General features: G+C 70.3%; 3 protein-coding genes across 5 annotated transcripts; 1 reads left to right on the top strand and 2 right to left on the bottom strand.

The window, feature by feature from the left end:
* Positions 1-821: 821 nt before the first annotated feature.
* Positions 822-2002, top strand: GJD3 (gap junction protein delta 3). The gene is given in 3 exon segments (XM_048926858.1): positions 822-1106; positions 1108-1422; positions 1424-2002. Coding segments are annotated over 3 exon segments (666 nt in total). The 5' UTR covers positions 822-1046; the 3' UTR covers positions 1715-2002.
* Positions 2003-2337: 335 nt separating this feature from the next.
* On the bottom strand, positions 2338-17543 carry RARA (retinoic acid receptor alpha). 3 transcript variants are annotated; one of them, XM_048926578.1, is made up of 9 exons: positions 17319-17543; positions 12081-12351; positions 5220-5368; positions 4904-5045; positions 4218-4378; positions 3964-4140; positions 3614-3818; positions 3247-3405; positions 2338-3029 (listed from the first exon to the last, which is right to left on the bottom strand). In XM_048926578.1, the coding sequence occupies exons 2-9, from the start codon at positions 12256-12258 to the stop codon at positions 2818-2820; spliced, it is 1383 nt and encodes a 460-aa protein (XP_048782535.1). In that variant the 5' UTR covers positions 12259-12351; positions 17319-17543; the 3' UTR covers positions 2338-2817. The 3 variants fall into 3 exon arrangements, with proteins under 3 accessions (XP_048782535.1, XP_048782536.1, XP_048782537.1); XM_048926579.1 differs by having other exon boundaries at positions 17483-17511; XM_048926580.1 differs by lacking the exons at positions 12081-12351; positions 17319-17543 and adding an exon at positions 7972-8143.
* Positions 17544-19633: 2090 nt separating this feature from the next.
* On the bottom strand, positions 19634-23447 carry CDC6 (cell division cycle 6). The gene is made up of 11 exons (XM_048926569.1): positions 23385-23447; positions 22928-23163; positions 22602-22820; positions 22304-22503; positions 21624-21793; positions 21424-21530; positions 21083-21323; positions 20789-20850; positions 20478-20683; positions 20111-20251; positions 19634-20034 (listed from the first exon to the last, which is right to left on the bottom strand). Exons 2-11 carry the CDS (start codon positions 23151-23153, stop codon positions 19945-19947), a joined length of 1662 nt encoding a protein of 553 aa, XP_048782526.1. The 5' UTR covers positions 23154-23163; positions 23385-23447; the 3' UTR covers positions 19634-19944.
* Between the last annotated feature and the right edge of the window lie 232 nt (positions 23448-23679).

Consider the following 23679-nt stretch of genomic DNA (forward strand, 5'->3'; position numbering starts at 1 on the left):
GGACGGGAGATGCAGCGGCAGCCCCGCAGCCCGGCCCTGCTCCGCTGGGGCTCCTGCACCCCGCCTGCAGCAGCGCAGCCTCCCGGAGCGCCGCGCATCGCCTCTGCTCCCCGCGGGGCTTCTGCCTCAGCCGCTGCTCGGCGCCGCTGGGAGCCCCGCAGCCGGACCTCCCCGTCCCGCAGCGCACCGGGGGAAGCTGCTCCTCCCCAACCCCTCACCCGGGCGTCGCAAAGCCTCCGCCCGCCGCCGTGCTGAGGCCTTCGAGCGAAAAACGTGCGGCGGGGAGGAGCCGCCCGCCCTCAGCCCCGTGTGCCGCGGTTCCAGGGCGGACGGCGGGGCTCCCGAGGGCGACGGGCGCAGCGCACACACGCGGCACCGCCGGCCGCGCTGCCCGATGCCGCACGCGGGCGCTGCGGAAGCACCCCGCCCTGCCCGGCATCCCGGCTCTGTCGGTGCCGCCGAGGTGCCGCGCTGGAACGCAGCGTTTTCCACCGCCGGGCTCTGGAGAGCGGCTCCGGCGCGTCCCCGCCGACGGCAGCGCTGTTGCGGCTCCCGCGGTGCGGGTTTGGGGCACGGCACGCGGTGCGGGGCCGCTCCGCTCATCCCGACGTCCGCCGAGCGCTGCGCCCACGGAGCGCCGCCGTGCAGCGCGGGGACCCCCCGGCCCCGCTCGGTTCCCCGCCCGTCCGGGGCTGTAAGGCTGCCTCTCCGCCCCACGCGCGATGCGCTCCGCCCGCCCCTCCCGGCGCCCCTCGGCCGCTGCCTCTAAAAGGGCTCCGGGCGGCAGCGGGGCCGCCATCCCGATACGGGGCGGAGAGCGAGCGGACGGCGTCGGACCGGAGCTCCCTCCGCAGGTACCGGGATTGGGGGGGTGGGACCGGCGGTGCCGCGCAGCCGTCGCTGCCGTGCCGGAGCCGGACCTCTCGGGGCCGTTCGTCGGGGTGAACTTTTGCAGGGGCGGCTTTCGGCTCCTCGGAGCGCGGGGGACGTTCGGGCCTTCGGGACCCCCGGGCACAGCGTCCCCAGCGCCGCCCCCTCCCGCAGCGATGGGCGAGTGGGGCTTCCTGAGCTCGCTGCTGGACGCGGTGCAGGAGCACTCGCCCATGGGGGGGCCGCTGCTGGCTGCTGGTGACGCTGCTCTTCCGCGTGCTGGTGCTCGTGGGCAGCGACGTCTTCGAGGACGAGCAGGAGGAGCTCGCGTGCAACACGCGGCAGCCGGGCTGCAAAGCGATGTGTTACGACGCGGCCTTCCCGCTCTCGCATTACCGCTTCCTGCTTTTCCTCGTGCTCGCTCTCTCGGCGCTCTTCCTCATCTTCGCCGTGCACCAAACGGCCAAAGCGGGGCTCCCAGCGGGGCGGCGCTCCCGACGGCTGCGGCGCTTCTACGCGGGCAGCGTCGCGCTCTGCAGCGCGGCCGAGGTTGTCGTCGTTCCTGCTGGGGCAGCCGCTGCTCTACGGCTCCCGAGTGCCGCCGCTCTTCGTCTGCCGCCGCCGGCCGGGCCCGCACCGCGTCCATTGCTTCGTGTCCCGCCCCACCGAGCAGACCGGCTTCATCCGCTTCTACTTCGCCGTCGGGTTGGAGTCGGCGCTGCTCAGCCTGGCGGAGCTCGGCCACCTCCTGCGCAAGAGCCGAACGGCTCCCGAGAAGATCCCCACCTCCGGGGGGGCGGCTCAGCAGCTGCGCCCCCCAGTGCGAGCTGCCCTGGATGCGTGAAACGCGTGTGCCGTCGCTGCGATGAGTTGTGGCTGCGCTCAGCCTGGGGGGGGTCACAGGTCTGCATTGGTGTCAGGAAGCAGCCGTGCCCTGCTGCCCCCCCCCCTCCCCACCCGGTTCCTGTTGTGGGGCAGCGGATGGGCCTCACCCTGCAGCTGCTGGAAAGAAAACTGGGAGAGGGAGGAAAACAAAGCAGTGCTGACCACAAATGTCACGAGGGCGCCGGGGCTCTGCAGGCACCGCACCCCACTGCACTCTGCCCATCCCTGCTTTGTTGGATGCATGGGGGCAACGGGACCCTGCAGTGGGGCTCAGCATGTACCCCCTTAGCCCCCCCCCCCCCCCCGGTGCCCCACAGCAAGAACGAGCCGGGCATAGAATAAATAAACTTTATTCTGGAGCCATTCCCCCTCCCGTCCCCATGTCCTCCCCGTGCGGCCGCGCCGGGCCCCGCAGCCCCCGCCCCACCTGGGGGGGGGCCCAGGATAGGGGCCCGCCCGCCCCCCCCCCGCCTCTAAAACCACTAAAATCTCAACAACAACAACAGAAAAAAAATAAGTCATAATAATAAATCGTGTGCCCCCCCCACCCCAACCCCCCCCTCCCGCCCCCGGCAGCGCCCGCCGTGCCCCCTCCACCTGCACAGCCTAAAAACCCCTCCAAACTTTTACAAAGGTTTTAAAACATATTTATAGATATTTATAGATATTTATATATATATACTTTGATTTCTTTCTCTTTTAAATGACTCTGCTTCCTCGGTGGCGGGGTCGGCCGGGTTCCCCCCCCCCCCCCTAGTGGCCGGGCCGGGCCGGGGCGATGGCGGCGGTCGCGGTCCCGTTTGTGCTGGTGCTGGTGGGGCCGGGGGAGGGGGGGGGAGGGAGGCGTCCCGGGGGCCCCCGCGCCCCTGAAATGTGAATCAACCAAAGCACTGCAGTGCCCCGGGGTGGGGAGGGCCGGGGGTCAGCGCCGCTCCCACAGGGTCCGCTCCAGGTGGGGTCCCGGGGCTGTGCTGGGGGGGGGGGCTGCGAGGAGTCCGCCCCGGGGGGGCTGCAGATGGACCCCCCCCCTCAAGCTGTGTCCTGGTGCACGCCGGGCGTGGGTCACGGCGAGTGCGTGGCCGGGCTGCTGCGTGTGGAGCTCGGCGAGAGGCTGGGGCTGCAACTGCCCGGGGGGGGCCCCAAACCTCCTGTGCGGGGACCGCCCGGCTGCCCCCCCATCGTGTCCATGCCCTCCGAGTTCTCCAGCATCTCCTGGATGAGCGGCGGCATCGAGCCCGGGATCTCCATCTTCAGTGTGATCACCCGCTCGGCGCCTGCGGGGGGTGGGACGGGGGGGTCAGCGGGGAGGGGGCTGCTGGCACCCCAAATCGGCATCCCCAGGCAGCACCTCCCAGCCAGTGCCCCGACTGGCAGCCCTACACTGGCGCTCCCAAATGAACGCCCCAAATTGGTGCCCCAAAGCACTGCTTTCCCTTCCCAGCAGCCCGGGGCTGAGGGGGGCTGTGACCCCGCTCCCCCCCCCCCACTCACCTTTGGCGCTGATGCTGCGGAGATCTGTGATCTTCATCAGCATTTTGGGGAACATGTGGGGTTTGTTGGGCCTCCTCTTCCTCACGTAGATCTTCAGTGCCTCCAGCAGCGGCTCCTGCAGTTTGTCCACCTTGTCAGGCTGCTCCAGGTCCTGGCGGTCTGCATGGGGAGGGGGGGGCAAAGGTTACGGGGTCTGTGTGCCCCCCCCTCATCCCACCCCTCCCCGCCTGGCGCACGGCTGCACCTGGCGGAGGGCACAGAGGGGGTTGGGGGCGGCCACACGGTGAGGAGGGGCTGTGATTGTAGGGTCTCCCGGTTCGGCCCTGGGGCCGGGGGTGTCCCGCAGCCCCCCCCCCCCGGCACCCACCCCCACAGATGAGGCAGATGGCGCTCAGCAGCCCGGTCTCAGCATCGTCCATCTCCAGCGGCAGCAGCTGATTGGCGAAGGCGAACACCAGGTCTGTGAGCGGCCCGAAGCCGGCGTTGTGCATCTGCGTGCGGTTCAGCGTCAGCCCGTCCGAGAAGGTCATGGTGTCCTGCTCTGGGGTGTAGCGCGTGCAGATCCGCAGGATCTGGGGGGCAGAGGGGTGGGGGGAGCTCAGCACCCATGGGTGCAGCACCCAACCACATCCCCAGCCCCATCTCCACCCCGCGCCCCCCCCACCCCCAGCCCCCTCCTCATCCCCATCCTGTCCTCAGCCCCGTCTCCATCCCCACCAGGATGTCCAGGCAGGCGGCTTTCAGCAGCGTGATTTGGTCGGCGATGGTGAGCGTGGTGAAGCCCGGCAGCTGCTTGGCGAACTCCACCGTCTTGATGATGCATTTTGTGCTCAGCTCACTGAACTTGTCCCACAGGTCGATGTCCAGCGACACGCGCTGCTCCGAGCTGTTGTTCTGTGGGCACAGCAGGCCTTCAGCTCCCTCCCAGCTGCGGCTCCGTGCGGTGGCACCCGGTGCGGCCGCTCACTCACCGTGGTGTATTTGCCGAGCTGGCACAGCGCAGGGAACGTCTCCTGGTGTGCTTTGCGGACCTTCTCGATCAGCTCCTCCACCTCGGGGGTGATGATGTAGCTCTCTGAGCACTCCGTCTTCGGCACGTCCTTCTTCTTCTTATTGCGGTCATTGCGGACGGCTGCGGGGGTGGCACTGTCAGCGCCACCAAACCCCCCCCCAAACCCCCCCGGTGTCCCCTAAATCCACAGAGTTCCTTCACAGCCACCTCTGTGTCACCATGGGGGCGGATCTGGGGAGAGGGGGGACGGCCGCTGGGACGCAGCGGTGAGGCAGCAGCTGGGGGGGGGGGCGCAGAGCCCTGTAGGTGCAGTGGGTGCTGCTCAACCCCCGGCGCCAGCGGGGGGCCCAGAGCAGCACACAGATGGGGCAGGACCTCCCGGCCCCCGCTGATGACCCCCCCGTGGTGCAGGGGGTGCAGCCAGGCACCATGACAACTGGCACAGACAGCACCATTTATCTCTGACATCGTCCATCACGTGTTGCCAGGCAACGGGCAGCGCCGTCACACCAGCAGGGTGCTCCCCCCGCAGCCCCCCCACAGCCAATGGGGGGCAGCCGGAATCGCCCTCAGCACTCGGGGCAGCACCCAGCGTGGGGTCACCCACCCTCCCCCCTCCTCCCCCCCGTCCCATCCCACACTCACACTCCTTGGACATCCCGACCTCGAAGCACTTCTGCAGGCGGCAGTACTGGCAGCGGTTGCGCGTCACCTTGTTGATGATGCAGTTCTTGTCCCGGTGGCACGTGTACACCATGTTCTTCTGGATGCTGCGGCGGAAGAAGCCCTGGGGACACCCAGAGAGCTCCGGTCAGCGCTGGCACAGCACAGCATTGCACCCCACAGCACGGCATGGCACAGCATGGCATGGCACAGCACAGCATTGCACCCCACAGCACGGCACAGCACAGCACAGCATTGCACCCCACAGCACAGCACGGCACGTCCATGCAGCTCTCACCTTGCAGCCCTCGCAGGCGCTGACGCCATAGTGGTACCCCGAGGATTTGTCCTGGCAGACGAAGCACGGCTTGTAGATGCGCGGCAGCGGCGGCGGGGAGGGCGGGCTGGGCACGATCTCCTCTGAGCTGGTGCTCTGCGTCTCCACGGCTGCAAGGAGGGCAGCGGTCAGTGGCTGTGCGCCCCCCACAGGGGACCCCCCTCCTCCCCCTGAGGGCTGCTGCCCCTCTGCGTGCCATAGGGATGGGTTGGGGGGGGGGGGGGGCTGCCCCGGCTGTGCACAGGGATGGGAGATGTGAGCTGACGTTTCCAGGACGATGACAAAAAGAAATAAAAAGGGAAAAGAGGGAAAAAAAAAAAGGGAAAGGAAAACAGATAGAAAAAGAAAAAAAAAACACCAAAAACCCAGAAAAATCCAAAGCAGCGCCCAGGAGCTGCCCTCCCTCCATGGCTCTGCAGTGCAGTGCGTGCAGGCACACAGATGTGCAGGGCCCCATCGCCCATCGCCCCATGGCAGCGTCGGTGCCACTGCACCCCACTGCGCCCCACGGCAGGGCAGCCAGGCACGGGTTAAGCTCTCAGCTCCTCAGGATGTTTGCGAATGTTTTGCTTAGGGCCGAGCCAAATAAACCAGTCAGACAGGATATGAAAGGCCGGGCCGGCGGGGAGCCCACACCGCACCCCACACAGGGACCCGGCCCCATAGAGGGCCCTGTGCCCCAAATAAGATCCGTGCCCCACAGAGTCCTGCGCCCCACACAGCAACTCACACCCCTTAGAGGGTCCTGTGCCCCACAAAGGGATCCCTGAGGAGAGTCCCGTGCCCCATAGAGGGCCCTGCAGCACCACCAGCAGTGCCGGCCACGTGGGGTGGCAGCAGGGCTGTGGGCACAGCAGCACTTGAGTGGGGTCGGGCAGGAGGTGCCCCCCCAGCACTGCCCCAGAGGGGGGTTAAATGGCCACACGGCACCGGGATGGGGACCAGGGGACGATGGCAGCCACAGCGCCGCCGTCCCACGAGGCTGCAGGGCCGGGGGGCAGCACCGCATCCACCGCCCCCCCCCCCGGCGCAGCCATCACCGCGGCGCAGCCGCCGTCCTCCATCACCGAGCGCCTCTGTTGGATGATTTAAGGACCTCCTCACGGAGCTGTGCTCACAACACATCTGACGCCGCGTTGCCGGGGGGCTCCGGCCGTCTGCCGTCCCCCCCCCTCCGCCATGGGCTGGCGGCACCGCAGGGATCCCCGGCACTGAGGAGGGCACCGTGCCCCCGGGGGCTCCTCACAGCAGCATCCGGAATTGGGGGGGCAACCAGCAGCACCCAGAGGTGCACGTGGGGGGGGGAATGGGGCAGCCCTCCTCAGCCCCACAGGGTTGGGTGACGTGATGGGCGCACACACAGCCCCGTAGAGCAGTGGGAGCCCCCCCAGTCTGAACAGTGGAAAGAACAGTCCCAGCTGTGCACCAGATGTTCTGCAGGCAGCCCCCGGCCATCACCTCCATCCCATCACCCACAGCCCCACAACCCCACCATCAAACAGCCATCTAACAGCCCCACAGCCCTGGCACCCGGTGTGGGAAAGCGCCCGCGGGGCCACGTGCTGTGCTGGGACAGGCGGACAGACAGACAGCACCCCTGTGCCACCGCAGGGAGTGGGGACGGGGGGGGGGCCGGGTGACACGGGATGGGCACCGTGGGGATGCAGAGGCAGAAGGGTCCCGGGGAGCTCCAGTGCTGCACCCACAGCAGCACAGCGCTGTAACACACAGGACACCCCTCACGGCTGTGCCTCGGTTTCCCTGCAGCTCCCGGAGCAGCACAGCCTGCAGGCACAGCAGCACGGTGACAGCAGCCGCAGCCACAGGGTGACACAGCGGAGCTCCCGGGGAAACTGAGGCAGGGCTGAGATGTGGGACACAGCAGTGGGGCACAGCACCAGGGCACGGGCAGCCCCACAGCTCACAGCACCGCGGGGCAGCAAAGGGGCACAGCGGGGCTGCGGGGGGGGGGGCTGACAGTGTGACCACTGCAGGAATGGGGGGGGTCTCACCATGCTGCTTCCAGCGGGATTGTGGCCCTGCAGCCCCCCGGCACAGCGCCCTGCCTGCAGACAAAGGCCCCGCGTGCGCTCGCTCCGATCACAGCAGAAAGGTCGGGTGGCCCCGAGACAACGAGGGCAGATATGGGGGGGCACAGCCGCCAGCTTCCTCCCCTCTCCCACCCCCCAACACCGGGTGCTGCTGAAGCAAGGGCCCACCGCCCCCCCGGCACCAACCAGGCTGAAAGTCCCCCTGCGCACAGCGCTGCGGCCGCAACCTGCATGCAGGGCCGGGCTGCGCCGCGGGGGGGGAACGTGGGACCCCCCCCCATCCCTGCAGTGGGGCCGATCGGGGCCAACACAGCGGGGGGGGGGGGAGGGGACGACAGAGGGGTTTCCCAAACACAGAGGGCAGCGCACGGCTCCGCTCACAGGGTTGGGAGGGGGCGACATTCCCGGGAGAGGGAATCGCTCAGCACAGAAATGGGGCCGGGGTCGGCACGGCGCACACACGCAGCACCCGCTCCCGCCCCGATGCCCCCCCCGCTCACCGCGCACCGCACGCAGCGCTCAGCACCGCACGCGCAGCCCCAGCACGGTGCGGGCCGCCCTGAGCAGAGCCCAACGCCGCCCCCCCCCCCCCCCAGCCCGGCGCCCCGCACAGCGCTCTGCCCTCCCCCCCCCACCCCCAACCCCGGGATCCCGGTACGTACAGCGGCCGGAGGCGCCCCAGTGCGGGGCGCGACGCGGGGCGGCGCGGGGCGGAGGGGGGCACCGTGGCAGCAGACAGCCCCGGCCGGGCCCACAGCAATCCATGCGCAGGAGGGGCCCGGGGGGGGGCAGCCCCGCCACCTCCGCGCCCTCGAACATCGGCCCCGCCGCTCCCGGGGCCGCGGCCCCCCCTGCTCACCGCCCCCCCCCCGGCGGGGCCGAGCCCCCGGGGCGCCCCGCGCCGCGTTGCCATGGGCCCCCCCGGAGCGGCGGAGGAGGGACGGTGCGCACCCCGGGGGGGGGGGGGGTGCTGTAGCGCAGCCCCGCGGCCCCGCTCCGTCCGACCGAGCGCCGCCCGCAGCCTTAACCCGCGCCGCGCCGCGCTCCTCCGCCCCCGCCTTCCTCCCCTCCTCCTCCTCCTCCTCCCGTTTCTCCTCCCTCCCCAGCGCACAGCCCCGGCCCCGCAGCGCACGGAGCCCCGGGGAGGGGGAGGGGAGGGGCCGGGGGTCCGAGCTGAAGGGGGGCGGAGGGGGGATTGCGCTCATCCCCCAATGGCACGCGGTGACCCCCGGCTGAACCCGAGGGAAGGGCAAAGCCCGGGCTGACCCCCGCCCCCCGTGTGTGCACGGGTGTGTGAGCACGTGTGTGTGTGTCTGAGAGCACGTGTGTGTCTGAGAGCACATGTGTGAGCATGTGTGTGTGTATGTATGTGTGCACACACGTGTGCTGTAGCATGCAGGTGTACATGCGTGGTTGCTCCTGCAGCACACGCACACAGACACACACACACACGTGTGCTCTCACACCCGCCTGCACTCCCATAGCACGCAGGGCAACATTTCTGCACACGTGTGCAACACCAGAGCGCCCGGCGCACACTGCACACACACAGCACACGGGGGCTGTGCCCACCTGCATGCACTCCAGCACGAGGCTGCTGCTGTGAGCACTCTCAGAGGACACGTGGTGCACACGCGTGTGCATCCCTTTGCCATAAGCTGCTCATGTATGCATGCATTCCCTCGCTAAAAGCTGTGCATGGGAGTGGACACACACAGCAGGCTGCACACACACACACACGCACACCTTCTGCACACGCAGCCATGTGCTCGCGCTGAGGACAGGAACACGCATGCACACACACACAGCTCCCTGCACACACGTGCACAGCGCGGCACGGCAGCTCTGCTCTGCAGGGAGGGGAGGGCAGAGCACTGGAGAGACCCGGTGTGTGTGTGTGTGTGCAGGGCAGTGCTGTTACATTGCCACCATCCGTGCGGGCTGTGCTGAGCCAGCAGCTCTGCGAACAAAAGCCCCGCGCCGCTCCAACTTCCTGCAGCCAAATGACAAATGTCTGCTGTGAGTCACTGCGCCGCGCGGGGAGGAATGAGGGCGGCCGTGGGGGGGCGAGCAGAGCGCTGAGCTGCACGGCTGTGTGCAGCACTGAGTGGCCACAGCACATCCATGTTACATCCGTGATGCACCCATGATGCATCTGTGACACATCATGGCACTTCCATGACAGTTCCATGGCACGTTCATGGCACTGGGTGGCCACAGTGCGTCCACAGCACACCATGGCCATGGCACATCATGGCACACCATGGCACACCATGGCACATCATGCAACATCATGGCACACTGTGGCACATCATGGCACACCATGGCACATCATGGCACATCATGGCACATCATGGCACAGCATGGCACATCATGGTACATCATGGCACATCATGGCACACCATGGCACAGCATGGCACATCGTGGCACACCATGGCACATCATGGCACAGCATGGCACATCGTGGCACACCATGGCACATCATGGCACAGCATGGCACAACACGGCACAGCATGGCACATCGTGGCACATCGTGGCACATCATGGCACCTCATGGCACATCATGGCACATCATGGCACACCATGGCACATCATGGCACACCATGGCACATCGTGGCACATCGTGGCACACCGTGGCACATCATGGCACACCATGGCACATCATGGCACATCATGGCACATCATGGAACATCATGGCACACCGTGGCACATCATGGCACATCATGGCACATCATGGCACATCATGGCACACAATGGCACATCATGGCACATCATGGCACACCACGGCACACATGGTGGCACCGCAGGGCCGTGTCCCACACATCCGCACGGCCGCCACGCCGGGCAGCACTTCCGGCCCCGCTGTGGTGACAACAGGAACAAACACAGATTAAGAAAAAAGAACAGAAAGGAGCAAAGCTCTGAGCAACGCCATGCAGCGCCAGGGGAACCACACCGGGGGGGGACCCGGCCCTGTGGGGACAGCAGGACGCGGGCAGGGTCCCCCCACACCGCCACCGGAGGGGGATCCCCGTCCCCTCCCCCTACCGCAGCCCCCCCTCCCCCGCAGGGCCGTTCCCCCCACACTTCCCCCGCACCGCTGACAGTGATGGAGCGCTGTGCCCTTATGCGCCGTCCCCACCGCCCCTTCCCCCCCAACATGGAGGCCCCCCCTTCCCCCCCCCCCACCGCCCCCATCCGGGCCCCCTCGCTCTCCACCCCGCGGCCCCTGGCCTGCCAGGAGCACGTTTCGCTCATTAATTTTTAAAAATTAATTAATTACGGGGCGCCGTGGGGGAGCGGTGGCGGCGCAGAGGAAACCGGAGCTGGCGGGGTTTGGTGACGGCGCAGCCCCTCAGCACAGGGGGGGGATAACGGGGACACAAAGGGGACACCCACCCCATGGGACGGGGGGGGAGGGAGGGGTTAAGCTCCTGAGGACGGAGAGGAATGGGAACAGAGGGGATGGATGGAGGGTCCCCAGTGCAGCGTCGGGGGCCACAGCCACCCCAGAGCTCCTCTACGGGGCAGAGGAGGGGACCCCCCCGGGCGTGTGGCTGCACTGCAGCTCTGCGCTGACGGCTGTGTGCACGAGGGCGTGCGCTCTTGCACACACGTGTGTGCAGCACTGCAGGAGCTGAAGCGTGCAAGCATGCACACCGCCAGCTCTGCAGCAAATGCAGCGCGCTCCAAAGGCAACGGGGGGCTCCCGCAGCCCGGCTGTGCCCCCCGGGATGAGGAGGGGCTGCAGGCAGGGAGGGGTGAACGTGGCCCCCAGTGCCACAGAGGGCAAAGGATAAAGAGGCTGAGGGGGGGGAAGGGGGGGGGCCACGTGCAGCCACACCACCACCAAACGGGACGGCACCACGGGGCGGGGGGCACGAGCAAACCGCGATGAGGCGCAGCCGGTGGCCGGGGGGGCTCCATGCCCCCCAACCCGGGACCGCGGCCCTCCCCGGCGCCCCGCCGCGATGGGGTCAGAGGGAAACCGAGGCACGGCCGCCCCGGTTCCCAGCGAGGTTGGGGGGGGGGGAGGATGAAAGGAGGGGGACGGTGCCCCCCCGCCCCGTTCCCACAATTCGGCGCGGCGGGAACGGCCCCCGAGCGAGGCGGGGGAGGCACCGCGCCCGCCGCCACCACCCAGCCGCCCGACTGGTCCCGCTGGGTCCCACCGCGCCGGGGCGGCTCCGGCGGGGGACAGCGCCCGCGGCCCGGCCCTGCCCGGACCTGCCTCGAGCCCCGGGGCTGGGGGGGCCCGGCACGCCCCGACCCAGCGCGGCCTCCCCGACGGCGGGCGCCGCGGGGCATCCGAGCGGCACCGCTCCGCGCGGCGCTGCGGGAAGCGAGGCGGGCGGCCCGGCGGACGGAGCGGAGGCGACCCTGCACTGCAGCCCCGTCCCCGGCTGTGCCATCGCTGCGCCCCGCAGACGGCGCCGGGCACGGGCGAGGCCGCGCACAGCGGCTGCTCACCGTGACGGAGCCGTGCCTCAGTTTCCCCGCTGACGGTGCCCCCAACCCCGCTGCTCCTTTCTCCCCTCGGCCCTTTCTTTCCCATCACCGCAGCTATTTATAAACCCATCTGCGGGGGGGCGGCTGCAGCCGGGGACACCCCCACACTGCCGTCACCGCTTCACCATCCCCGCAGCACTCACAGCACGCGACAGAAGCGTTACCCCACCCCACCGGCACGGGGGACCTCAGCGCATCCCCAGCCCGGCCCTATGGCATCGGGAACCCCCGTCCCAACCCCCCCCCAGGTCCCCATACTCACTGGCAGGTGAGGGCGTGCTGTAGCCGCTGACGGGCAGCTGGTGCTGGATGCCGGGCAGTGAGCTGGGCGGGGAGAGCCCCCCCAGCATGTGGGGGAAGAAGAAGGCGTAGGGGGTGACGGGGTAGCCGTTCAGGTGCCCCCCCCCGGGTGTGGGGCAGGAGCTGCTGTTGCTGGCCATGGCGGGGCCTCCGGCTCTGGGGGGCACTCAGGCGGGGGGCGCGGGGGGCCGAGCAGAGCATGGGGCTGTCCTGGCACGGAGCGGCTTCGGGCGCTGCAAGGGGAGCAGAGAGAAGGGGTTAAAGTGGGGCAACGAACCCAGAGCTGCCCCGTGCCTCAGTTTCCCCACCCCAAAGCCCGGGGGGGGGCACAGCGGTGCCCGGCGCTGCCCCACAGCTTAGCGCAATCCCCCGATTAGCGGCACCACTGCGGGCACTGCGCTCATCCCGGCTTAGCGGCCTGGGGGGGGGCAGGGGGGGCACAACGCGGGACACCCCCCGGGCCTCACACCTGAATCCCACGGCACGGGGACGGATCGCATTGGGTGGTGGCCTCGGGGGGGGGGGGGGGGGGGCGCGGGGTTCCCCGAGGACGTCCCACATCACCACGGCTGCGTGCACCGATCGCGACGGGGCTCAGCTGCGGGCACGGCCAGAGCGCTGCGCCCCACGCGGGGGGGCGGCGCTGGGGAGGGGGCCGCGGGTTTCACAACGGGGCCCGGCTGTTTATTTAAGCGCTGGCGCGGGGCCCGGCGGGGGATGTTTATTTGCCGAGCGCTGGCTGCGGCCCCGCGGAGGCGGAAAAGGATCCCGAGGAACAAGGCTGGGCCGCCCGGGGAGGGGCACGGCGCTGCGCGACCCCCAGAAGGCACCCGGGACCCCCATCGCTGCGGGGATGCAGCGGCCCCACGGTGGGCACTCGGGAGGGGAGGGGGCGGCCCCGGGCGCCCCCGCTGGAGCTGCAGCGCTGCCCCAGGGCACCGAGGAGGGAACGGTCCCCAGAGGGACCCCGGTGCCAGCCCAGCGCGGGGGCTGCCAGCCCCCCCCCTCCCCCCCCACCCCACTGTATTACCCGGGGGGGGGCGGGAGGCGCGGGAAGAACTGTTTATGTTCGCGGGTGCCAAGTGCAGCCGGGCGCCGTGCCAACCGCGCGGGGCCACTCAACGCCTGCCGGCCCCCCCGCCGCAGGGCCGGGACGCAGCACGGACACCGCCCGCCCGGGGCCGCCGCGCGTCTGTCCCAACCCGGGGCGCTTCGGGGCCCCTCGGCGCCCCACGGGGCGGCACAGCGGCGGGGGGGGCGCGCGGCGGAGGACGTGGCCGCAGACCCCGCGTGCGCAGCTGCCCCCGAACGGGGGGTCCCGAGCGCCCGGCCCCGCGCTCGGCTCCCGCAGGGGCCGTACGCGGTGGCAGCCCGTGCCCCCCCTCCTCCTCCGGCGCCTTTTCCTCCAGTCCCCCCGGCAGAGCTGGACGGGGCGCGCAGCTTCCTGGAATCCGGCGCCGCGTTCCAACCCCGCGCGGAGCGGCCAAGTCCGGCCCCGCGTCCTCCGCCCAGACCGGGGGCGGCCCAGGGGAGCGGGCGGACGGACGGACGGACACGCGGAGCCCGGCCAGGCCGCACCTCGGGCTCAGCGCCGCCCCAGCGCGAGGCCCGGACCCCCCCGGCGCTGCGCCGCTCCAGTGGCACCGCGGGGTTCCGCTCGCCGCCCCGCAGCCCCGAACCCGCGGCGCTTCCTGCCGCGCGATGGCAGCGCCGGATGTGACACGGAGCGGTGGGGCCGCCGCCCTGCGCGTCTGTGTGTCCCCGCTGCCCCCGCCGACTCCCCCCAGGTTCCGCGGGGGCACCGAGGCCGTGCCCCCCCCCCTCGCTGCCCCCCCCGGCGCTGCCCGGCACGCCCGCACCCGCAGCTTCCCCTCGCCGCTCTCGATTCCCTGGACGCGCGGTTTCGGTTCGGTTCGGCCCCGTGTCCTCGCGTCCCCTGTGACACTGCCGGCCCCCCAGCCCCCCCCGCCCTCCGTAACCCCGCGCAGAGGACGCCGCCACCCGCACCCCACGCGCACACCGCGGTGACGGCCGCCCTGCCGCGCAGTGGCAATGAGCGACGTGGGGGACGTGGGCGCGGTGCCCCCCGTGGCACACGGCCTCTGCCCCCCCTTCCCCATCCCCCCCCGGGCAGAGCAGGAAGCGCCCCATAGCCGCCGTGCGGCCGCAGCCCGCGGTTTCCTCGCTGCTGTCAGCGCTGGGGCAGCCTCGCACGCGAGCGGCACGCAGCCCCCCGCCCCCCGGCAGCGCCCCCCGGCTGGGGGCGGCGGGACCCCCTCCCCACATCCCCACGTCCCCGCGGCCGTGAGTCACCGTCACGTTTCTCACGTCCCCGGGCAGCCGTGATTCACACCGCGCCCCGCGCGCTGCCGGCACAGCGCGGCCGTGAGGTGGGCATCGGGGCCCGGAGCTGCAGGGCAGGGCTGGGGGCCCGGGGCTGAGCCCGCGGTCTCGCTCAGCCCCACGGCACCTGGCGGCACCGCCGCCCCACGGGGACGCGCACCCCCCGGCAGCCGCCCCACGGCGCGGGCGCATCGCCGCAGCACCGCCGGTGCCCGCAGCCGGGCAGGAGCGGCGCGCTGAAATTCCACCTGTCGCAGCCGGGCCGGCTCCGGTTACACCGGGAACAGCGCTCCGGTTACACCGCCGCCGCGCCATTCTTCCCCGGGAACAGCTGCCCGGCCCCAGCACGGCCCCCGACCCCGCCACCACCGCCCACGAAACGCACCGTCCGCTCCCACCACTGTCACGGCCAACCCTGGGGGGACAGCCCTGTGCGGGTGTCACAGCGCACCACAATGGCACCACGACCTGGACGCTGCCAGGCCGCTTGGGGCTGCTTTGGCAGCACCCACAGGCACGGCGCATCCTTAGGGGGCATCGGCGTGATGGCTGCGGGTACCCGGCCCCGTGCCGGGGTGACCTCCGGTCGTTTGGAGCACGGGGAGCAGCGTGGCCCCGCACGGCGCTTCGGTGGATGGACAGCACAGAGGAGCGCGGCACAACGCAGCACGGCACAAAGCGGGGGCACCCAAGGGTGGGACGCGGGCAGCCCAGGTTGGGACGCGGCTCGCCCCGACTCGGGCACCGAGCGCACGCGGCCCCGGCCACGAGCCGCCCCCTGCTGAGCCGCCGGCCGCCGCGCGGAGATTAACCCATTTTCTGTAATCAGCACATGTGGCACCGCTGATACGATCGCGGCCCCCCCGGCACCGCAGCCCCCTCCCCCCCCCACGCGCCGCACCGCCGCCGGTGACAACGGCAGCGCCGTCGGTGACAACGCCGTGGCGGTGACCCACAAAGGGCCGGGGACACGGAGCGCAGCTGGGCCCGCGCTGCGAGTGTGGCACGGCGCCGCGGCCCGCGGTTATAAATAGGGCCGGAGGTGAATCCCAGCGCCGCGGGGCAGTGCTGCTATGGGGACACAATGGGGACACGGTGGGGACACCCGGGCAGGACGCTGCACACAGCTGCCGTCCGCTCCGTGCCGCCCATCGGCTGCGGTGGCACCGCGGAGCCGCCGGCACGAACACGGGAGCGCGGTGCCGCCGCAGCCACGGGGGTCCCCGCGGCCGTGTCACGCAGTGCCACGCGTGTCCCCGTCCGCCCCAAGGTCACCCCCAAGGGCAGGGCGCGGGGCCGCGTTGACATATGGGACCGCAGGGCCGCTAAGCCACGGGGCCGTCAGCCGCTAATCCGGCCGGGGCGGCCACGCAGCCGCAGGCAGATGGCACTGCGGGGACAGCGGGACCCCAAAAGGGACGAACCCCCCCCAGCCCCGCAGCCGGGATCACCGCAACGGGACAACGGGGTCAAAGGTCAAAGATTCGAGGACAGCCAGAGGGGGTTCCCTGCTGTTGGAGGACTCCTGGCTGGGTGGGGGCGTCACAAACAACTCCTGCCCCCCCTCCCCAATCTCAGGGGTCCGTGCAGCACTCAGTACCCACCCCACCCCCCTCCCCCGGCACCGCTGTGTGGAGTTGGCCGGGTCTCAGCCACCCCCTCCGCGGCCCCTGCCTGACTGAAGCATCTGCTGCTGTGTGCCGGAGGGGGGGGGGGGAGGGGGGGGAGCAGCCGGACCCCCTCCCCGGCCCCCGCCGCCCACCAGCGCTGTCAGCCGGGCAGAGGGATGGCTTCCTCCGCGGGACCGCCCCCCCCCCCACGGCCAGGAAGTGCCGCAGACACCGCGCGCCGCCCCCCCCGGACCCCCACCCGGGGGTGTCCCCCCCCCCAACACACACAAACAGCGCCGTGCATCGGCGCTGCCCGACCCACGCAGCCGGGGCAGAGGCAGCGCCCTGCACCCCCCCCCACGACTCCCCCCCAAAAAAGGGGAAGCAGCAGTTGCGTGCCCCCAACCCCCCCGCCTCGGTGCCAGGAGGGCTGCGGCAGGAGGGGGCCCGGGGGAGGGGGGGGCAGCACTCAGAGCCCAGAGCTGGGACTGGGGGCTCAGCACCCACTGCACCCCCTTTTCCATCGCCCACAGTGGGGAGGAATGGACCCCCCCCAGCCTTGATTCGGATGTGCTATGAGAACGGGGGGAGTCCCACCCCTGTAGGAGCTGGGGGGGGGGGGGGTCGTGGAGCACCCAATCCAAGAGAAGCCCCCAAATCTAAAGGGGATAAAAGGGGCTGGGGGGGGGGGGGGGGCGGGGGGCAGGCAGAAAGGGGGCAAAACCGTCATGAATCCCGGGGGGGTTCCTCAGCATCCTGCACCCACTGAGCTCCCAAATACACCAAGAGGGAGGGGACACCCCCACGCCACCAGCCTTCATTTGGGTGCTGGATGGGAGCCGGGGGGGTGGCACCCATCCGAGGAGGAGCCCCCAGTGCAAAAAAAAGAACGAGAAAAGCGAGCGGGTCTGCAACCCCCCGAGCCAGAAAGGGGAAAAGGGGGGGGAAAAGGAGCAGCCCCCCCTCATCGTAAAAGAGAAAAATGAGGGAGCAAAACCTTAACGAACCACGGGGGGATCCCGCTGTCGTCGTCGTCCCCCCCCCATTCGAAGCACCCCCTTCTCCGCACGGAAACCCCCCTTTCCCGGGGAGGACCTCTTGATGGGGGGGCACCCAGTGCCGCCGGGGGCGCTGGGGGGCGGGGGGTTCAGTCCGGCACGGGGCCGCGGCGGGCAGAACGCAGCGACGCTCCGCGCCCCCCCCGCCCCCCCCGCCCCCCCCGGAACACAATGCAGCGGGAGCGGTACCTGCGCGCGGCGCTCACGGCCGGGACGCTCCGGGTAACGGCGGCTGCATGGCGGCGAGCGGCGACCCGAGCGGAGCCGAAGAACGACGGAACGGCGAAAGGGAAGAGCTCAAGGCGAGGAGGCAGCGGCCATCGCGAGTCATGTGCTCGAGGGGGAAACTTTACCCGGGGTTGGGCCGGGCCGGGCCGGGCGGGGCTCAGCCCGGGGCGCAGCGGCGGCGGCGGCGGCGGCGGCGGCGGAGAGAGGGCGGGAGGGCGCGCGCCGCCCCGCCTCCTGCTGGCCCCGCCCACCGCCCGGAGCCACGCCCCCCTTGGCCCCGCCCCCGCCGCGCTCTCACTCGCCCCCACTCCCCGGCCCCGCCCCTCCCGCCAATGGGGCGCCGCGGGGGGCGGGGCGGCGCTGCTTGGAGCGCTTTGAAGTCGCGGGAAAGGCGGAAGGGGAGAAAGTGGGTGCGCGCGCCGCGCCCGGGGGGGGGGCGGCTTAAAGGGGCCGCGTCTTTGCTGCATTTCCCACCCCCCCACATCCCACCTCCCCGATGCCAGACCCTCCGTTGGGAGGGGTCGGAGCTGCTCCCGGTCGGCTCGCTCAGGGCCTGATGGGGTCGATTCCCCCCGCGACGGAGGAGGGACCTCGTGGCCTCCCAGGGGGGCGGGGGGTCACCCAGGGGAACGGGACGAGCGCGGAGGGCGGCTGTACCGCGGCCAGGCCCCTGGGGGACGGCGCTAGAGGGCAGGCGGCAGGGAGGGGGTAGCTGGGACACTGGGAGGGGTCCTGGGGGGCCCTGAGCTGCCTCCGCGGGCTGCAGGGCACGGACAGCTCACGCTGGGAGCAGCAATGGGGCCTGCAGGAACTACAGTGGGAATTTGGGCTCAGGGATGCATTGAGAGGTAGAAACAGACACACGGACACACGGACAGGCAGATACACGGGCACACAGCACACAGGCACACGAAGACACACGGACATGCGGACACACGGACATGCATGAATCGTGGGGCTGCTCCCACTACCGGGCTTCAGCAGCCACTGCCACCGCACGCTGCCCGCCCACCCTGCTGGGACAGGGGAGCAGCAGCTGCTGCACGCCCCACAGCGCCTCAGTTTCCCCGCCGCACACAGCAGCGCTGGGCCGGTCCCACTGCAGCCCCCTCCCCACGCACCGCAGCCAGGCCGGGCCGCCGGCATGCGCTCAGCCCGGAGGAATGCACCAAATCACTGCCAGATGCGCGCGGCCCCCCGCCCGACTGGGCCCCCCCCCCCCCCAGGCCGCCCCCAACCCTACAGCACCGGGGGGCCCCGTGCCCCTCCGGGATGCGTCCGTGGGGTGGGGGCCGGCGTCCCCATGCGGGGTCACGCAGGGTCGTGCTGTGCCCCCCGTCCCCAGTGCCCATCACGGGCGCAGCGGAGCGGAAGCGGCTGTCAGATGGAATCTGGGTGCCGGCGGTGACAGCGCAGCGGGAGGGGACCGTGCCCGGCCACGTGGCTGCTTATGTAAGGAGAGTGCAAGGGAGGACAGCGAGGCGCTGGGGACACCGGCGAGGGGACACGAGGCCCCCGCCATGCCCGTGGGCACAGACGCAGAGCACCGAGCGGGGGGACGTGGGCGCACAGAGGTGGTGCCTCACTCCCTGCGCTGCCCCATCCCTGTGGCACTGCGAGGACAGCCCCAAGATGTGCCACCCGGCACAGGTGGCCGCAGCCTTCTGCTCACATCCCCTGTGCCACCTTCACGCAGTGCCATGGAGGGGCCCACAGCAGCGCGGTGCCACCTGCATCACAGCTGCGTCACTGCGGTCACACGCGGCCACCGCTTCCTTCCAGGCACCGCCACCGCCGGGGCTGCGTCATGGGATGGGGGGGCACGTGGGGACACCCCCCCCCAGAGGGTTTTGCCCCAGCCAGGTGACAAAGGACACAAAGTCCTGGGACAGAGAGCAAAGAGGAGGCACCAAAATCTGCCTCCCACACCCGATGGCTGCACAGAGCAGGAACACGGGTCAGCCCTACAGGAGGAGAACAGCACCCTCTGGGCCCTCCATCACCCCAACACCGCCGGCCTAGGGAGGGACGAATGTCAGAAGTGGGGGGACAGTGTCTGGATGGGGAAGAGCAATGGCAGGGATTGGGGCACCCAGAGATTGCAGCCCCCCTCCCCAGCGCTGCAGCCCCAGGCCCCCCCGCAGCTGGGAAGCTGCAGAATTAGGTCAGCGCTGCCGTTATTTAACACAAGTGGAGGAGCTGGGGGGGTGAGGGGGCTGAGAGGCCAAGCGGGGCCAGCCCTGCGCCCACAGGATGGGGACACAAAGCCCACAGCAGCAGCACAATTAAGGAGGACTTTATTAGGGCCAGGAGATGGGGGGACCCCCAGGCACCCCCCCACCTCGGCGTCCCCGCACAGCTCTGATGGAGCCAACCCCACAGCCAGTGGAGGGAACTCACCAAGGCTGGGGGGACCGTGGGGGGGGCTGCAGCAGGCACCACCCTCCCGTTAACAGCAATTAATAAAATAACAATGATAAAACTGCATACGATTGACTCCAGGGTGGGAATTGCGCCGAGCATCTGCAGTGCCACCACCCACCTATGGGGCCACCAAACCGCCGAGCTGCCGTGGGGCCAAGGGGGCTTAGAGCAGCCCTCGTGCCAGGATGCTGCCCACCAGCGTGGCGTCCTGCAGTGCGTGCTGTGCTTCCTCCTCCTCGACCTTCAGGGACACCTGGAGGGGGGACACAGTGCTCAGCACCTCGGGGCCATTGTGCAGGGGCTGTCTGTCCCCAGGGCTGCTCCCCTACCTTGGTGAGGCGAGTGTCCTTGGCACGCTTCAGCTCGAGCACACCGCGGGACTCCAGCAGGGTGACCAGGGACAGGCACTCCGCCTGGTCCACTGCAGGGAGCTGCTGCTGCCGGCACACTCGGCTGTAGGCGTCGTGGAGCTGTGGGGCAGGGGGTGTTAGTGCAGCCAGGGGACGCTGGGGAGCCCAGGGGCTTCAAGGGGACAGTGGGTACCATGGGGACCCCAAAGGGGACACTGGAGATCATAGGGACCACAGAGAACCTGAGACGCTGGGGACCTCAGGGACACAGAGGACTTCAGGGATGATGGAGGTTGTGGAGAGCCCAGAGGACACTGGGGACCCTGAGGTCACGGCCACCACTCACCTTGCCCAGCGTGACCTGGCGTGTGCGCAGGTGCCGGGTGAGCAGCAGCAGGGAGCACACGAGGACCTTCTGCTGCAGCGGGAATGCATCGCCAGCACCAGGGCTGCCTGCTGCCATCCTGTCCCCAAACACCTCTGAGAGGACACGGGACACCTGCGGGAGCCCCACTCTCTTGGGGACGGGGCTCGGTGCGGCTGTGGGGTCACCTGCAGAGCGGCAGAAGGGTTTCAGGCGCTGCGAGATGGGCAGAGGCGCAGAGCCCCCAGGTGGGACCACAGCGTCAGTGCCCCCTCCAGGGGTCACTCACTCACCAGGCAGTGGCTGCAGCAGGGTTTGGCTCCGCACGTCCAGCTCCACCAGCTCCACGGCACGCCTGAGGGCACAGCCCCATCAGCACCCAAAGGTGGGCTCAGACCCCCCAGACCGCGCCGCAACACCGTGCTCTGCCCAGCACATCACACAGCTGCGTGCTCCCCACATCCCTGGCTGGGAGAAGTGGGGAAGCTCCACAGCAGAAAGCTCTGGGGGCTGCGCAGCACGGCTGGGACCAACCCAGCATCACCGAATGGTGCGGCTCAGAAAAGCCCCCGCAGCCCCACACCCACCTGCAGACATCGAGCGCTTTGCGCGCATCCCCGGACACAGCCGACACTTTCCGGGCGCAGAACTGGAGGGCGCTGGGCTCGAGGACGGGGCCGCCCTGCAGCTGCTCCAGGCGGCCACGCAGGATGGCAGCCAGCTGCTCACGGCCGTATGGGGCGAAGCGCAGCAGGCGGGGGCCGGGCAGCGGGGGGGCGTGCAGGCGTGCCAGCAGGCGCTCGGTGAGATCCAGAGCGTTGGCCAACCCTACGATGCGCAGCGGGGTGAGGAAGGCAGGGGCTCTGGGTTTGGGGCTGTGGGGCCCCTGATTTATATATATAAACCAGGGCTGGGGGCGCGCGCTCACCGATGAGGACCAGGCGGGAGCCGGGCAGCCGCGGCCACTCGAAGATGGTGTAGAGCACATCCTGCGCCCTGCTGCCCAGCTGGTCCATCTCGTCCAGCACCAGCAGCCTGCGGGGCACACGGTCAGCCCACGGCCCCACTGGGGACACCGGGACGCCCACCCCAGCCATGTCCCCTCCCCCCAACCAGGAGGTGACTCACAGCATGGGTCCCTTGGCCATCAGCGCCCGCTCCAGTCGCCGTGCCAGCTCCCTGCTGCCCGCCCCGGCCGTGGGCAGCCCCAGCTGCTCTGCCACCGCGGGGAACACGGCGTGGGCGCTGCTCAGCGCCATGCAGTTCAGCACCGCGCTGCGGCTGCCCGCCAGCTCGTCCTGTGGGGATGGGGCAGTGTCACACGAGGGTGACAGCATCCCACTGCCCACCCTGTGAAGTCCCATAGGAGAGCCCCATGTGCTCACTCTGAGCCTCTTGCAGGAGGCATTGCAGAGACCAGGAGTGCAGTTAGGGGCAGCAGATGGGATCCCAAACGTCACCCGAGGAAAACAGTAGGGGACCCTAAAACCCACCCACACTCAGGAGCAACGTCAGGGGCAGGGGATGAGATTCTTCCCAAACTCTTCCAAGGACCAGGGGCCCTAAAGTCCACCCTAGAAACTGGATTAGGGGAAGAGGACAGACCCAAAGCCCTCCATAAGCAGAGTCTGGGACAGGCAACTGGACCCTGAGCTCACCCCCAGGAGCAGAGTCAGAGTTAGGGAGCAGGACCCAAAGACCTCACCGGGAGAACGGGATGAGATCCCAAAGCCCACACCAGAACCAGGGTTAAGGCCACGGGACGGACCCCGAGCCCCCAGGGGCGGCGTTATGGGATGCTCACACACCTTGCAGTCACGCAGCACGCAGCTCACACACGCCGTTTTTCCGGTGCCGGGCGCTCCTGCAATGTAGAGGCTGCCGGGGCGGCGTGCAGCCACGTGCTCCCGCAGGAACTGCCGGATGGTGGCTGCCTCCTGCTCACGGCCGTGCAGGCGCTCAGGCAGCGCCGCATGCAGCGCACGCTTCGCCTGCTGGTAGCACGTGCCTGTGGCAGGGGTGCGAAAAATGAGGGGGATGAGGGCGGGCAATGGGCAGAGGCCATCCCCAGCTTTAGGGACACGTCCCAAGGCCACCCACACCCACCTTCCTGTCTGAAGAGGCGGCTGCGGGTGAGTCCTGCGCTGCGCCCTGAGCTCTGCGGCGTTTCCTGCCCCCGCTGCAGCACGGGCAGCCCTGGAGCGTTCTGCTTTCCTGGGGAGGCCGTGGGGTCCCTGAAGAGCACTCGGCAGCCGCGGTTCTCCTTGCAGCGCTTGGCCGGGGAGCAGGGCGTGGCGTGGGGCACATTGCACAGGTTGTCATCGCCTGCAGAAGGGAAGCTTTGTGCCACCGGGGTGCCGCAGCCTCACATCAGGGTGCCCAGGGCCGGGGCTGCCCCGTCCGGGGGGCCTCAGGAGGTGAACGTTTCTTACCCAGGCGTTTGCGGGGGCTCAGGGGCAGCGCCGTGCTCCGGGCTGACGGCGTGACGGGGCTGGGCTCTGCGTGGCGCGGGGACACCGGCGAGAGGCGCCAGGCAGCGGGGTCCGCGGGGTCGGGCTCAGCCGGAGGGGTCTTGGACGGGGCAGCGGCACCGCAGCGGGCACCGCGCCGCCGGGGGAAGGCGATGGTGGCCTGGCGCTGCGGGCGGGCGACGGACATGGCTGCAGCCCTGCGGGGATGGAAGCGGTCACGGCGGGAAGCGGCCCGACCCCGAGCCGCCCCACGCTCAGCTGCCGCCCCCCTCACGGCTCCCGGCCCCGCTCCACGCGCCCCGGCCCTACGGCGCGACCCCGAGCCGCCGCCCTCCTCCGCCGGCCCCGCCGCGCAGCTCTGCCCCCCGATCCCGCGCCGCCCCGCTCCCCACGCGCCCCCATCGCAGCCCCCGCTCACCCTCTCGCGCCAACTCAGCCCTCAGCTCCGCAATTCCCGCCACCGGCCCGGACAGGCCCCGCCCCCTTCGCTCCATTGGCTGCGTCTCACGGCGCCGGCGCCAATCGCGAGATCTCGCGCCAAACCGCCGGCGGGGCGGGGCTCCGAGCAGCCAATGGGAGGCAGCGCGCGGGGCACGCCGGGAGGCGCAGGCGGGGGCGCGATGCGTACCGGGAAGTGTAGTCCTCCGGGCGGGAGCCCCGAGCCCTCCTCCACCTCCATCCACCTCCATCCCTCCGCGGCCCGGAGCCCCCAG

Source organism: Lagopus muta, chromosome 25, assembly GCF_023343835.1.
Source record: "Lagopus muta isolate bLagMut1 chromosome 25, bLagMut1 primary, whole genome shotgun sequence".
Lineage (NCBI taxonomy): Eukaryota > Metazoa > Chordata > Aves > Galliformes > Phasianidae > Lagopus > Lagopus muta.

Bases quoted from the DNA above. Each gene is read 5' to 3' on its own strand.
- RARA (XM_048926578.1), bottom strand. From the start codon at position 12,258: ATGGCCAGCAACAGCAGCTCCTGCCCCACACCCGGGGGGGGGCACCTG. The intron at 4,141-4,217 runs GTGAGTGAGCGG...CTGTGCCCACAG, and splicing joins AGCTCGGCAAATACACCACG to AACAACAGCTCGGAGCAGCG. The intron at 3,819-3,963 runs GTGGGGATGGAG...TCTGCCCCCCAG, and splicing joins CCGCCTGCCTGGACATCCTG to ATCCTGCGGATCTGCACGCG.
- CDC6 (XM_048926569.1), bottom strand. From the start codon at position 23,153: ATGTCCGTCGCCCGCCCGCAGCGCCAGGCCACCATCGCCTTCCCCCGG. The intron at 21,324-21,423 runs GTGAGCGCGCGC...TGCGCATCGTAG, and splicing joins CTCCCGCCTGGTCCTCATCG to GGTTGGCCAACGCTCTGGAT. The intron at 20,684-20,788 runs GTGAGTGAGTGA...GCCGCTCTGCAG, and splicing joins CCTGCTGCAGCCACTGCCTG to GTGACCCCACAGCCGCACCG.